Source organism: Lithobates pipiens, unplaced genomic scaffold (genome assembly GCF_037356315.1).
Source record: "Lithobates pipiens isolate NorthernLeopardFrog02 unplaced genomic scaffold, aLitPip1_a1.2 Scaffold_8, whole genome shotgun sequence".
Taxonomy (NCBI): domain Eukaryota; kingdom Metazoa; phylum Chordata; class Amphibia; order Anura; family Ranidae; genus Lithobates; species Lithobates pipiens.
In genome coordinates, this window is record NW_027507903.1 from 275,999,147 (window position 1) to 276,014,736 (window position 15,590).

The 15,590-nt window shown below is 40.7% G+C and overlaps 1 protein-coding gene across 1 annotated transcript in view; it reads right to left on the bottom strand.

Annotated features, from left to right (window-relative positions):
- Positions 1-15,590, bottom strand: part of LOC143962680 (dynein axonemal heavy chain 3-like) — a 2,426,925-nt gene that overhangs the window by 1,676,095 nt on the left and 735,240 nt on the right. Inside the window, exon 26 of the mRNA XM_077472045.1 lies at positions 11,606-11,747. Within this exon, the coding sequence (XP_077328171.1) occupies positions 11,606-11,747 (142 nt within the window). The remainder of the gene's footprint in view (positions 1-11,605; positions 11,748-15,590) is intronic.

Genomic DNA, 15,590 nt, shown 5'->3' on the forward strand with positions numbered 1-15,590 from the left:
ACCCAAGCCCATGAGGTAAGGGCACTGAGAGCACTTTATAGGATTCACAATGCACCTTGAATCACAGTAATTGGGAGTGAATGGACACAGACTTTTGGATTTTTTGGCACATCATTTGGTTGCACTTTATAAGATTTGTATTTTGCACAACTGTTAGCACTATTTATTTTTATTTTCTTTAAAATAAGTTTTTATTGAGCTTGTATATAAACAGTATACAGAGTCACAAACAGGTAATTATCAACATACATGGGGTGGGCTCAGCCGCCAAACTTGTGGAATAGAAACATATCAATTTAAATTATTTAAGAGAACAATGAAAATATAATTTTTTCAAACCTTCGTAACATGAGGTTAATGTTTACATAGTAGAGAACGTATATGGATTCCTTTGTTTTGAGCCCAGATCTTTCTGTCCTATGAGAAGAGTGTGATGCCTATAATATGTCTCGTAGTAGGTGCATTAGCGGTGTGGTTGGATAGCTCATTATCATCTGCTTCAGGTATGAGCATTTGGTGCTAAGCCTAGAATGGGTTTCAAGGAGAGAATAGGTGGAAGTGTATGTAAGGGGTGGTGAGGGAGTGTATGAAGGGGGAAGGTTCCAGTCTCCTTTTCTGTAAGGGGGGGGGGGGGGGGGGGGGGGTCGGTTGAACCAGTGTCGTTGATCATGGGGATTGAGGAGGGAATATACAAGTGGGGGGGTAGTAGGTTGGGAAGGTCAGACCCTAGTTGCTGTCATAATCCTGTGGTCTCTCCTGTCAGCTTAATCTTTCATTTATTGTTTGAAAGTGTCGGTAGTCATAAAGTCTATCCAGCATAGCACTATTTTTACCTACAGTGGAGTGCACTTTATGAACTCACTTTACCACTGGACTATATTGAATGCATAAAAGTACTATCACCACTAGGAGTGCATGTTATATAACGGATGCTATATTGGATTATTGTATGCTCTTTATTGTTAATGCACTTTATTGTTGATGCACTTTATTTTTAACAAGCTCTGATCATTGTTTCCCATTTGGTTAATTAGCATTGTGAGTAGTAATTAGATCACGTAGGTTAAGTCATGTACATTTTCATGTATTCAGCTTTTTCAGGATACAGGAGTATTTACTGTTTACACGGCATCCTGTATAAAAGGAAGTCCCGTCTCCTGTGCTGCCATTGGACAACTGTCCTGTCCATCACAGGAGGCGGGACTTTCAATTAAAGAGGCAGCTGAGAAAACAAGAGTTTCTCCTGTTTGTCTGTCGGCGCTCGTCCGCCCCCTCCCTGTCTCCTCAAGGCTGCAGATGGACATGAATCAGGCTGCACTGACGGCAATGGTGAGTCTGCATTCATGTCACTGTGGATGCTACATTCAGGGCAATGGTGGGAGTGCTGCATTCATGGCAATGGAGTGGGTGCTGCATTCATGCCAATGGAGTGGATGCTGCATTCATGGCACTTGTGAGTATGCAGATGGGCACTGATTAGGCTGCATTGATGGTCACTGACCCTTATTTTGCTTCACAGTTCTTTATTTAAAATGTAAGATTTCTTCCTGAAACTAATTTTTAAAGTTAAAGTGCATGTTTTAAGCCAATAAATATGGTATATCCAAATAAATTGCCCAAGCTCATCTGTTCACCACACACAGCCACATAGGCAAGAGAATTCTTGTTGGGTAGTGTATTAGTGCTCAAACAAACACACTTAGACTGAATTTTAATGGTTTAAAGAATGTCAGGCAAAATCGTCGGCCCTCAAGCATGTTCACTTTATTAAATCTGGCCCTCTTTGAAAAAAGTTTGGACATCCCTGCTTTAAGCGCTTCTGATTTTTGTAGGTTAATTTTAAAATTCAAAAGATCAACGTACTAGTGTATTGCCGATAAGAGTACTGGGAGAGAAGCATGCAATTCTGAAATGTAGAACAGCAGGTCGTCTGCATAAGCTGCAATTTTGTGGTGGTATGTGTTCGTTTCCAGTCCTTTGATGTCAGGATTGAGCCTGATGTGTTGTAAAAGGTTTTTTTTTAATGAAATTATAAAGAGGAGTGGGGAGAGTGGGCACCCCTGTCTCGTGCCGTTACTTAGTTTAAAAGGGTTGGAAGTCACTCCGTTTACTCTGACCGATTCTGTGGGGGAGGAGTAGATGGCGGAAATCCAGGACAAAATGGAGGTTGGCATTCCAAGGCGTTGAAAGGTGGCCAGGAGAAAAGTCGATTTCACCCTGTCAAATCCCTTTTTCAGCGCTTGTGGACAACAGGATGAACGGGATATTAAGGCGTTTGGCCCTTGCCACCACATCTATGGTCCTTAGTGTTGTCCCGTGCCTCTCTGTTCCTGATAAATCCGACCTGGTCCAAGGGGATTATACATTGGAGGACATGCCTTAGTCACTCAGCCAAAATTTTTGTAAACTATTTCAGGTCACAGGAGATCGGCCTGTAACTTGCGCAAAGGAGAAGATCTTTCTCCAACTTAGGAATGACAGAGATGCTGGCTTGTAGAAGGTAGGAAGGCATGGCATGATTGTCTACTATCGCATTGAAGGCATTAACAAAATGAGTTGCTAACTGGGCTTGGAAAGTTTTATAATAGGTAGTTGTAAGCAGTCAGGGCCGGGCGCTTTCTCCCCTGGTGAACCAGCCAAGGTGCTCGTGAGTTCATCAGTGGTTACAGGCTGCGAAAGCAAAACCATCTCCTCATCATTAAGAGTAGGCAGGTTTGTCTGCAGTGAGGTAAGTCTCTATGGCCTCCTAGCTGTCCTGTGGTCACTCTCCTAGAGGCTGGGAATGCAAATTATAGAGAGCTTTATAAAAAGCACGGAAGAATTCCACCATTTCGGTGGAGTCATGAATTCTGGTTCCTGAGGGGGTAGATAAAGCCAGGAATGTAGGATAAATTGCGTTGGGATCGTATGGCATTCGCCAATGTTCTACTACATTTGTCTCCATACTCATAGAAGATTCTGTGCACTTTCAATAGCTTGTTGTTAGATTGAAAAAGGGGAGTGCTCCCTGATTTGCTCTCAGGTAGGATTACTGCTTCTAGGGCCCTATCTGGGTGGGTTTTATAGCGTTTCTCTCAGTCATGGAGTTTTGCAAGCAATTCTGATAATATTTTGGCTCTGACCACTTTGAGTTTATGGCCATGTTTGATGAGTATTCTTCTTATATAGCACTTATGTGCGGACCAAATAGTGAGAGGATTAGGAACTGAGTCCCTGCTTCTCTCAAAAAAAGTACCAATTCTCTTAGGATATCAGGTTTACCCTCTGGATTTTGAATAGGGGATTAGTTTAGTCGCCATGTTGCTGATCTAGGGTCGACTTTTGTATGGCTAAGGTTATGGAGATTGGAGCATGATCCGAAAGAGCAATGTGTCGATCTGAGCCTAGATAGAAGTGGGATTGTGGTGTGGGATACTAAGAAAAGACCTATCCTAAAGTATGAGCCATGTACCGCTGAGAAAAAGGTGTAGTCCCTCTCCTGAGGATGGCGGATGCGCCAAATGTCAACTAGTCGGTGGGAGTGCAACAATTCCCTGATCCAGTTTCGGGATCTCAGGAACAAGGCTGAGGAGCCCATTGACGAGTCTTTACAAGGGTCAATGGTAAGATTGAGGTCCACCTTAACACCAGTGTTCCCTCTGCGAAGGAAGCCAGGGCGGTTAAGAATGTTTCGAGTACCAGAAGCTGATCCACATTCAGCAGGTAGAGGTTAGCAAAGGTGAATATTTGCGACTGAAGTGTACCTTTAACAAAAAGGTATCTACCCTCCTGATCAGCATGGAGATCTATCAGCTGCCAGGGTAAAGTTTTGGCCAGGAGGATACTTGTGCCTTTTGATTTTAGAGAGGGTGATACACTGTGGTACACTATTGGGAAATGCTTATTGTGGAGTTTTGGAATCTTATCGGCCCGAAAGTGGGTCTCTTGCAAAAAAGCTACTTGAGGTCTTTGCCTCCAAAGCTCAGCGAGACAACTGGAATGTTTTTCTGGGACATTTAAGCCTTTCACTTTCCAGGACACAAATTTCAAAGACATTTCAGGTGGGGTGAGGTTGGGTCGCCGGACCCTGCCAGGAACTAGAACTGTAGGTAATGTGGGGAAGGGGAAGGAGGGGAGAGGGGAAGAGGATTACGATATGAGAGCTAAGGATAAGGGGAGAAAAGAGACACAAATAGGAATCCGGGAAAGAGGAGGATAGAAAGGAGGGAAGCGAGGAAGAAAAGATGGGAGAAAACTAAATCTCCAAACGGAGGACTACAGCCTATTTGGGCAGCTAGGGCCTAGTGGGGGAAGAGGTAAGGCACTTCAGAGGTCAGGCCCCCAGAGCGCAGGGCCCCCCCCAACCACCCCCCGATAAAGGCGGTCCAAATAGGAACCACATAACTATGTTAGACTTCTCATTATAGAAATAACCCCAAAAGGGAGCATAGCATAAAAAACCTTAACATACAAGAGTACCAGGAGTGTTAGGAAAATTATGATAGTCCCCAACAACACTATAACACTGTCGTTAACTCTAACGACTGATGAGCTCACTTGCTCCCCGAGGGTCCAAGCCCAGAGAGAGCAAACTTATGTAAACCAATACCACTGGATAAGAAAAAAAGATATAAAAAAAAAAGGTTTTTTCTCTGTTTGGGGAAAAAAAGAGAGAACTAGGTCTCAACTGAGACAACCTTTGGGGCCCAAGTCGGGCACATATATAGAAAAATGATCCCTCTGTCACAAAAAATAAAATAAAAAATAAAATAATAGATATATATAAAAAAAATAAAAAATACACACATACATATACATATATATAAAAAAAGGGGAAGAGAGGGGGGAGGGGTCAAATGCAGCAAAATATGAGCCCTAGGCAGAGTCACAACTCAAGACATTTTATATGCCTAAATATACATATATAAATCATTATACTGGATCCCCATGCAGGTAGCAGGGGGGTTACCCGGAGAGCCGGAACTCTGTCAGATACAGGAGGACTTAAACTAGTCTCCGGCCTGTTGCTTTCCATATGTTCTGCATCTCTCACCAGATGCCGTCTCCACGCCCGCAGAGTGCCCCAGAGAAGCATGGCACTGTGACCTGGGTGTACCAATATTTACCCCTTTATAGAACATACCTAAATAGGTGGCAGAGACCCAACTGGAAGGGAGTCCTTCATGTGGACCACTATCTCCAATCCACAGATGTAAGTCTCGATGGGTCTGACCTTCCTTAATGAAGACCACTAAATGATTCTAGTGGGTGTCCCCACCTACCACCCTCCCCCCCTCCATGCAAATCATTTCGAGATCAATCATAGCCCAGGGTATTCCCATGGGACCAACGAGTCCAGAGGGCCCATGGCAATTAGTTTAGTAGGACCGGGTAACACTTCCCGGGAGGTCCAACAAACCCACAAATCAATGGGAGATGGGGTAACGTAATCCAAATAGAGTGGTTAAACTTACATGTGAAGGGGAACAACAAAATTTTGGAAAGTCCTTCAGCCCGAGAAACACTCCACTCTAAGGGGCTCATGGTTTGTTGTCCTGAGGAGCCTGTGGTCTTCTGCGTTGAGACCAGCAATTGCTCCAAGGTCTTTGAGGTCTGCCAGTAGGGTTCACCATTGGGTTATTGTTGCCAGCAGGTAGAGCAAAAGCTAACCAATTGGGTAACAACATCGTTGGCAGCCCAAGAGAGCTGAGAAAGGCAGGAACATCTGGAATGTTGAAGGGTATATGTAGGGCCCCCATTTCCATGCGATCAAGTGGAAGGGATGACCCCACTTGTAGGTGATTCCTTGGTCGCCAGATTTCTCCAGCAGGGGTTTCATGCAGCAGCACATCTAAAGTGTTCTCCGAGACACATCCGGCAGTAGAATGATCTGAACTCCATCAAAGTCAATATGCCCTCTATGCCAGGCCCGTTGAAGAATGCCTTCTTTAATTGAATAATTGTGTAAGCAAAAAAGGACATCTCTGGGCCTGTCATCCGTGGAGCCTCTGGGGCTGAGGGTTCTGTGAACTCTGTAGATGGCAATAGGTGTCTCCATCGGACGCTCCAGGCAGTCATTAAATATGGCAGTCACAGTCGTTTTGAGGTCAGCCTGCCGGGTAGCCTCCAGAAAACCGCAAATTCTGATGTTGCGCCTACGATTACGATTTTCCAAATTGTGCATTAATAGGTGTAGCTGCGCAATTTGGTCTGTTACTTCTTCATGTGTACCTTATAAGGCAGAGACATCAAGGTGGAGGGCTGAAGTGTCAGTTTCCAATGAGGAGACTCGTGCGGTCACTTCTGCCACTTCTTGCTTAATTCCCACAATTTCCCCACTGAGTGCCGCCTCCATTCTGGCTGCCACAGAGTCTAGATCATCTCTGGTAGGTAGTTTTTGCAAAAGTGCCCATATTGCCCTGTTGGTACTAAGCAAAGGGATGGGCTCATGTGAGGGCAAAGAAGAAAAAAATAATAAAGGACTCTTGTGTTTTTTAACCTTTTTGACACTTTTTTTGTGAAATGGTAGGGTAGGTACATTTGTACCCCATTTCCAATTCACACAGGGGGGGCAGGATCTGGAGGTCCCCTTGTTAAAGGGGGCTTCCAGATTCTGATAAGCCCCCCACCCGCAGACCCCAACAACCACAGGGCAAGGGTTGTGGGGATGAGGCACTTCTCCCCATCAACAAGGTGTTTTGGGGGGCTACCCCAAAGCAGCCTCCCGATGTTGAGGGCACGTAGCCTGGTATAGTTCAGGAAGGGGGGTGTTCTCTCGTCCCCCCTCTTTTCCTGTGGCCTGCCAGGTTGCGTGCTCAGATAAGGGTCTGGTATGGATTTTTGGGGGGACCCCATGCCATTTTTTTTATTTTGCCGCAGGGTTTCCCTTAAAATCCATACCAGACCCAGGTCTGGTATGGATTTTGAGGGGGATCCCACTAAATTTTTTTATTTTGGTGCAGGGTTCCCCTTAATATCCATACCAGACCTGAAGGGCCTGGTATGGAATTTAGGGGGACCCCCACAATTTTTTTTTTTTAATTTTGGTTCGGGGTTCCCCTGTGGGGAAATCCCATGCTTTTTTTTATCAATGAACTATTATGTGTATTGTCAGACCGACAATTCATTATAGCCGCGAGCAGTTTTTAAATTAATTTTTCCTTTAGAAATGTAATTTTGCTGTCAGACTGTTCTAAACATGGGAAACATGTGCCCCTTTACAGGCATACTATAGACACCCCCCAGGTATGAAATTTAAAGGAATATTACACTTTTATTGTTTCTCTTTAAGCATTATTAAAGTCACTGCTCTGGAAAAAAAGGCAATTTTTAAAGCTTTTTTTGCATTGATACATGTCCCCTGGGACAGGGACCGGGCCCCCAAACACTTTTTTATGACAATAACTTGCATATACGCCTTTAAAATTAGCACTTTTGATTATTCATGTTCGTGTCCCATAGACTTTAACGATGTTCGAACACATTTTTTGCCTGTTTGCATGTTCTGGATGCGATTTGAACCGAACCAAGGACTCCAGTGGCAACCTGTGAAGCTCTGGTGAACTCCATGCCCAAGAGGGTTAAGGCAGAGCTGGAAAATAATGGCGGCTACAGAAAATATTGACACTTTGGGCCCAATTTGGACATTTTCACTTAAGGGTGTACTCACTTTTATTTATTTATTAGACATTAATGGCTGTGTTTTGAGTTATTTTAAGTGGACAGCAAATTTACACTGTTACACACGTTGTACACTCACTACTTTACATTGTAACAAAGTGTCTTTTTTTCAGTGTTTTTACATGAAAAGATATAATAAAATATTTACAAAAATGTGAGGGGTGTACACACTTTTGTGAGATGCTGTATATGTAAATTATTACAGTTTTCAAGATTTAGGCTGCGTTCACAATTGAGATCGCAGCAGCTCAAAGCAGGAGTCCGATGCATCTCCATTCACCATTACAGGTCTGATTTCAGCCTGAATTTTGAGCTGAAATCGGACCTGAAATGGACCAAAAGATGCACAGGGCTCCTGTGCAATTCACACCAGAGCTACTGCGGAGATGCGTGAACTGGCTCCATAGAGAGCCAGTCAATCTCCTGCTATGCGAATTGGATGCTGGGAAACCCACATCCAATTCCCACTGGTGTGAACCCAGCCTAGGACTTCTGTTTAAAAAAAAACCTCAGGTCTAACAAAAACAGAAACATCCTTGTGTCAATGGCTATAACTTTTTTGTATTATTGAAAAAGAACCTAAATAAGCACCTCTTAAAACAATTTTAACAGTATGAAATCAAATTTAATAGCAAGGTGTGATAAAGTAATTAGCACTAATTTTCAGAATGCATAGGGTGGGCATCACACTATAAGCTTGCTTATTAATACCAGATTTTATTATTCGATTTTCTATATACACAGTGCTATTTATTTTTTATTTCATATTGCTGCACAGGAGAGCATATTGATATATGATATTGTGGAATATCCACATCATCCATTTGATTGTTGGATTTGGGTGAAAATAAATAATTGAACTTCTTTTTAAGTACATACAATTTCCATATATTTAAAAGAACAACTAAATATGTGTAATAAAGTTGGTCTTAAACACAAATGGCAAACTCCCCAATGTCATTTAAAGTATAACTAAACCCACAACAGTAAAATCAGTCTGTATATTGTCATGGCCAGGATACATAAAAATTGTCAATAATCATGGAACACTCAGCCAAGGAGTCGTCATACCAATGGAGTATCCCCCAACCAGAGAAAAGGTTGAGTGGATTATCCCCTTTATGCCACTCTACAGGAAACCAACTGACAGTGGTCAAACTGGTATTTTGAGAGACTAGGATTTAAAGACCTTTGATCAAAGAAATTCCATGTCAAACTAGCACCATTGTTTCAAGAAAAAAGTTGCCTCTTCAATAGTGTTGATTTAACGGGCCCCAGACCACGACAGAGATGTCCGGTTAATTATACACCAGAAGCACACCATTCACAAGTTGAAATAGAACCAAGTGTATATATATATATATATATATATTAATTTACTATGTTGCATTTTGTAAGAATCAATGTATAATGGAGTCATTCACATATTGGACAAAATCCTTGACGTCGGTCTTTTATGGTTAAAAATGTATTTCATAAATCTATGTCAATCTCAATATAGTTGTTTAAAATTCTTATAACCAGCAAAATACACGAGATGGGAACAGCGTATAACCGGACATGAAGGCAAGCAATCACTATATTATCTTAACATGAATCATATAAAAATACATTTCATTTTAATACTAGACATCATATTCCGATTACACCTTTACCCTGATCACAAATGGGCGGGTGAGAATTAGGGTAGTTACCTCCCATATTTGGAACCAATCATGAGATGGTAAACATGTTTCAAGGGAGGTAACCATCCAACGATTACATTGCACCCTACAAAAAGAGACACATACGAGGGACAGAGGAGCACAGATCCACACGCTGACATACACTCTCTGGACGAACGCAAGCTTGGTAATAAGTGACCACTCCCTATCTCGTTGGACGTTGCTGCTAGGACGAATCAAATACACATCCTTTCCTTTTAGACAGTGGTGAGATACTGACCATATAAATATTGATCAACATTTTCTTCCCAAAATGATAAGAATCATATTTTACTGTGTGAAGGGTAGTTTAGTATTAATTGTCCCACATTATTTGTCTTGCCGTGTGTTGAAGCCATGTGTGGGTGAAAATAAGATCAACCTGTATTGCAACTAATTTGACTGTTGTGGTCCCAGAGAAATTATTTATTGTCCAATCCAATCTGGTAGCCCTGTTAAAGTAAGACTTCTTTCAAATTGATAATATCTATCTGTTGGCTCCTCAAGACATATTTTGACTTTCTTCCGGCCGGAGAAAGGCAGACAATTGTCTTCCGAGTGGCAAGAGATATTGTGTTTTTGAATTTAAGACGCAGTTAACCACACCCTTTTTAACATAGTCAGTTGGTGCTATCCTAGGGTTATTTGTCAAATATTAAGGAAAATAGTTTTATTGTTGCGTTGATATCTTTTAAATATTAATCACCAGAAATTCAGTTTTTTATGAAGTTGTAGAATTATACTTGTAAATTAATAAAATGCATTTACTTATTAATTTGAATGGGAGATATGTATACATTGGTAAGAATTCGACATAGATTAACAAATCCAGGAAATTATTGTGGTATGTTACTGATTGTCTGAACAAAGTTCAATTTTTTTTTATTAATTGATGTGACTGGCTGGAGGCACTGTAAATCCACTGTATTTATAGTCAGACACTACCCTTTTATTTATAATTTACCATTTTCCAAAACACTAAATTCTATTTAATTAGAATTCCCAAATATTTATGATCATTAAGATTCCATACCACACTCGCAACAATATGCAGCAAAGCAGGCTTGTTATACTCACTGTGGAACCTAAGGAGTTAATCCTTTGCATTGAGTAAAACGGATGTTTGATCCTGTCTTCTCTGATCCTCCCCTTCTTTTACTGTGCCCAAGCCATCGGGTCCTAGGAGGCACTCTGCACATGCTCAGTTTAGTGTGTATTGCTAGAGAGTTTTTTTTTTTTGGAAGGGAGCATGTGATCAGCCCAGGTTGAATCAGCACTGTCCAGACAAAGTCAGGGGTCATGCAGCCTTATAAGACGGTTAGAGAAGAAAACTCTTAATAGCTTTAACCAGTGCTTGACCAGACACTGATAGAAGTCACAAGGCTGCTGTATACTGCTGATGAGAAAAGCAGTTTATATTTACTAAAATAGTTTGCATTTTCAGTGTACTGTGGGAGACCAGATATAATGAATGCAGGTTTCTGGGTTTCACACTTTAAACACAGAAGTGTGTACAGTCAAACCTGTTCACTCCAGTCTTTCAGTGCTTCTGCTAAATTTCTAGATCATTTAGGTGGCAAAAGGAAGGTTCACGCTATGCTCACGTATTAATTGTATATTTCCCATCTTGTCCTAAAAATATCTAAATATTGATCAAGCAGGAGAGTTGGCTTTCATATACAGTATATTACAAAATGTATTGCGATACCTGCCTTTACACGCACATGAACTTTAATGGCAACCCAGTCTTAGTCTGTAGGATTCAATGTTGAGTTGGCTCACCCTTTGCAGCTATAACAGCTTCAACTCTTCTGGGAAGACTGTCCACAAGGTTTAGGAGTGTGTCTATGGAAATTTTTGACCTTTCTTCCAGAAGCATATTTGTGAGGTAAGGCACTGGTGTGTTCTATCAAGTTAAGGTCATGACTCTGTGCAGGCCAGTCAAGTTCCTCCACCCCAAACTCTCTCATCCATATCTTTATGGACCTTGTTTTTCTTACAATGTTGGACTAATGATTGATTTACAGATTAACCTGCAGATGTCAATGAAATTTGTACTCCTGGAAGGCTTTACTCTAACATTGGCACCAAATGTATCTAAGCATTTGGACTTTAGTCTGCAGAGCTATAAAAACAGTCTTCTAATGTTATTAGGAGAGTCACAAGTTGATAAGGGATTTCCATTGCTCAAGGATATCTGTTTTAATTCAACAATGCTACATTTGTCATCATATTGAACATACCATGTACATCGATGGTAATGAGAGCACCCAGTGTTATTCGCTCCATTTTTGTTAACCTTCCTCTGACTAGACCGACAATTTCATCAATTTGATCACTGCATTGTTTCACAAAGTTTTGCAGTCCTCTTTTCTGATCAAAAGCCTGCAATAATATGGAAAGAAAAGCACACAAATATAATGTAAGGATTTGCTGCAAATAATAGCATCTATTACAGTTCATCCATTCTTCTTATTTTTCTCTCTAAAGCTTAAAAATGAAATGTGCTTCTTAAATCATTGCTGTTTCTATTATAAATCAATGGGATGTTTCAAGATATTATTTCATACTTACGATAAGAAACTTGGAGAGTTTTTATTATCTGAAAAGTAATAGAGATTTAAAAAGTGTTCATTCTCTGCAATTTGAGACACTTTATGCAGGTTTGTATTCCTTAACCCTTACTGCTAGGGATGGGCGAATGGTTCGGGCTGAATGACGAACAATATGAGGTGTTCAGGGCAAATTTGAAAGGCACAGAACACCATTAAAGTCTATGGGATACTAACATGGCAAAACAAAAGTGCTCCTTTTAAAGGCTTATATACAAGCTATTGTCATAAAAAGTGTTTGCGTACCCAGGTCCTGCCCCAGGGGACATGTATCAATGCAAAAAAAAAAAGGTTTACGTTGATACAGTGATTTTAATAATGCTTAAAGTGAAACAATAAAAATAAAATATTCCTTTAAATATCATGCCTGGGGGTGTCTATAGTATGCCTGTATAGTGGTACAGTGTTCCCGTGTTTAGAACAGTACTGCAGCAAAATTACATTTCAAAAGGAAAAAGTCATTTAAAACTGATTGTGGCTGTAATGAATTGACGGGTCTTGGCAATATAGATAAAACTCATTGAAAAAAATGCCATGGGTTCCCCCCTAGCCCATTACCAGGCCCTTTGGGTCTGGTATGAATATTAAGGGGAACCCCGGACCAAAAACCCTTGCCCGATGGTTGTGAAAGTTTGCAGCCGGGGGCTTATCAGAATCTGGAAGCCCGCTTTAACAAGGGGACCCCCAGATCCCGGCCGCCCATGTGAATGGGTAATGGCTAAAAATGGAACCCCTACCAATTCACAAAAAAAGTTTTAAAAAAATGGTAAAAAAATGACAAGAAACAGCTTGGGACAACTCCTTTATTAAAAAATAAATATTATCCATCACTGGACATTTTTATTTTTTATTTTTTAATAAAGGACTTGTCCCAAGCTGCCGCTCATCTTTTTTACCATTTTTAACACTTTTTTGTGAATTGGTAGGGCTACAATGTACACCGTTACCAATTCACATTGGGGGGCTGGAATATGGAGGTAGCCTTATTAAAGGGGTCTTCCAGACTCTTATAAGCCCACAGTCCCCCACAACCACTGGGCAAGGGTTGTGGGGATAAGGCCCTTGTCCCCGTCAACATGGGGACAAGGTGCTTTGGGATCAAACCCCAAAGCACCCTCCCCAAGTTAAGGGCATGTGGCCTGGTATGGTTCAGGAAAGGGGGTGCTCTCTCATCCCCCCTCTTTTCCTGTGAGATTTGTACTTTGATTTGTACACTATTTATATCTTCCCCTCCCTATTCAAACCCTTCAACCAAATGTGAAAGGCATTCAGGCTGATATTAATATAGCAGGGCACCCTCTCATGCCAATTTTACTATGAGATAGTATCTTGTTTATAGAGTGTCCAAAACGTATATAGAGGTGCGCTTTTTTATTTTTTTTTAGATACTTGTTTTAAAACATTTACACTTTGTTTTAGGCTGCATTCACACCTGAGCGTAGCGCCATTGAGAATGTTTTTATGCACTTTTTTGCCTGATTTTGGCATGTTTTTGAGAGTTTTATTGCACATTTTTATACAGCTTTTGAGCTTTGGCATTTTGTATTAGCTTTTTGAACTTCAAGCATTTGACTTCAGATGAATTGGAGTGGAAGTGAACTAGCTCTATAGAAAATTCTCCTCCAGTGTTTTGGTGCTTTGAGCTTCAAGCTGCAAAAGCTGAGGTGTGAATTGGGACTGCCCAAACAGTACATGGATAGAAATGGATACATGTATGTCTGGTTTAAGACTGGAAGTGTGTTACGGTTGAAATTACAAAGCGAGAAGAAAAAGAAAACAAATGTAGAAATCATGTCTAATGACTTTTTTGAGTTTAGATACACTTCTAAAGTGTAAAAGTATAACCTATTTTTTTGTTTCTTTTGCAAGTAGTTTGGAGTTTTTATAAATGCCAAATATTTGATCTCCTTTAGATCTACCTTGTTGATTTACTAATTGAATGGATTGTTTAAAAGGTAACTCCACTTAGCAAGTAAAAAAAAAACACAAATATATAGCATACACAATTGCTACACAAGCCATATTGTTATTGAATGTTATTAAAAAGTACCTCTCTTTTTCAGTTTTCAGCTTTGTAATTTTGTAAAGTTCAATGCAACATGGCAACCTAGAAGCTTTCCTTACACCATTGGTATATGGAAAACCCCAATAAATGTAATTTACTGTTTGCATAATTGGCTCACTGCACTAAGATACAAATCAAATTTTAGGCATCCTCTGCAACAATTTTTTTTATTTTTGGTGAGATACTCCCAAACAGTTAATTACTTCTAAGGCATACAAACACTGTATTTTCCTCATTAAAACACTGCAAGTACATCAGCTGATTAATCCCTTAACAATGAGTGTGTGTATATATATATATATATATATGTGTGGCATCATGGAAGTTGGTCTTCTTCTGTGGGGCTGCATATACTGTATGCACAACTGTGTTTGTGAGGGAAGCACGCCGCACACATGTCAAGTACAGGAATACAGAGATTGAGCTCTCACTGAGAGCACTAGGTCTCGTACTATAAATCAGGAGCTAGGAGGCCCAGCTACCAATCACCTGATCTTTGTGTGTAACCTAGCTTTTCATTAGCTATCACAGTGATCAGTCAGTATATAGCCTGCACTGTGTTTTTTTGGTTTCTTCTCTTGAATAGAGAACAAAAAAAATTGTATTTTTTTTCCTTGCTAGAGATAAAGAGATGTGTTTTAGAGGGTTAAAGTTAGGGTCATAGTCAAGGTGAAGGTCATGTTCAGAGTCAAAGCCAGGGTTAAAGGTCGGGGTCAAAGGTCAGTGTGTGGTATTTAAAAAATGCACACTATTGTTTCTGGGCTCTACTACCGGTACAAACAACAAATAATATACACATATATGGTATAGCTGTAAATGTCAGGAGCAGGAGAATTTATTTTGGGTTGTGCTTTGAAAAATCAGGGGATATCCCTTGCTATTTACCCCCAAACTGGACAATATAAGGTCTAATTTGCCTTCATTCAAGTAGTTGGCATGTGATATGTACATTTTTACTAACAGATGACAAAGTTAAAAAACTGAGTTCAAGCATTAGGATTTTTGTTAGCCTTTGCCATAAAGGGGTTAAAAGACACTCCCATTTACATTCACTCTGCAGACCACAAACTGCGTTAGAGCAGAAAAAGGTAAGATTCTGCAACAAAGTTTGTTAAAATCCTTACAATATACATTGATCACCCAGAAGAGATGATTTTTCTCAACAAAAATCAAGTTACTCTTTACATATGTCCTCATATTACATAGCTCTGATAAATTTAAAGGGGTTGTAAAGCTTCAGTTTAAAAAATAAATAACAAACATGTCATACTTACCTTGAGTAGCCCCGATCCTCCTCTTCTGGGGTCCCTCAGTAGTGCTAGTATCTCCTCCTCTTCTCTAGTGCCCCGGAGAAGTGCTCTCCTTCGAGACACCCATGTAAGCACACTCCCGGGTACTGGTTTTGCATCTTTTGACACAGAAAGCAGGAGTCAGCCCACCCCCCGGCACCGCATCATCAGATTTGGTTGATAGCAGCAGGAGCCAATGGCTGCACTGCTATCAATCCATCCAATTAGGAACTGAGACACAGGCTTTTTCTGGTGTGCTCCT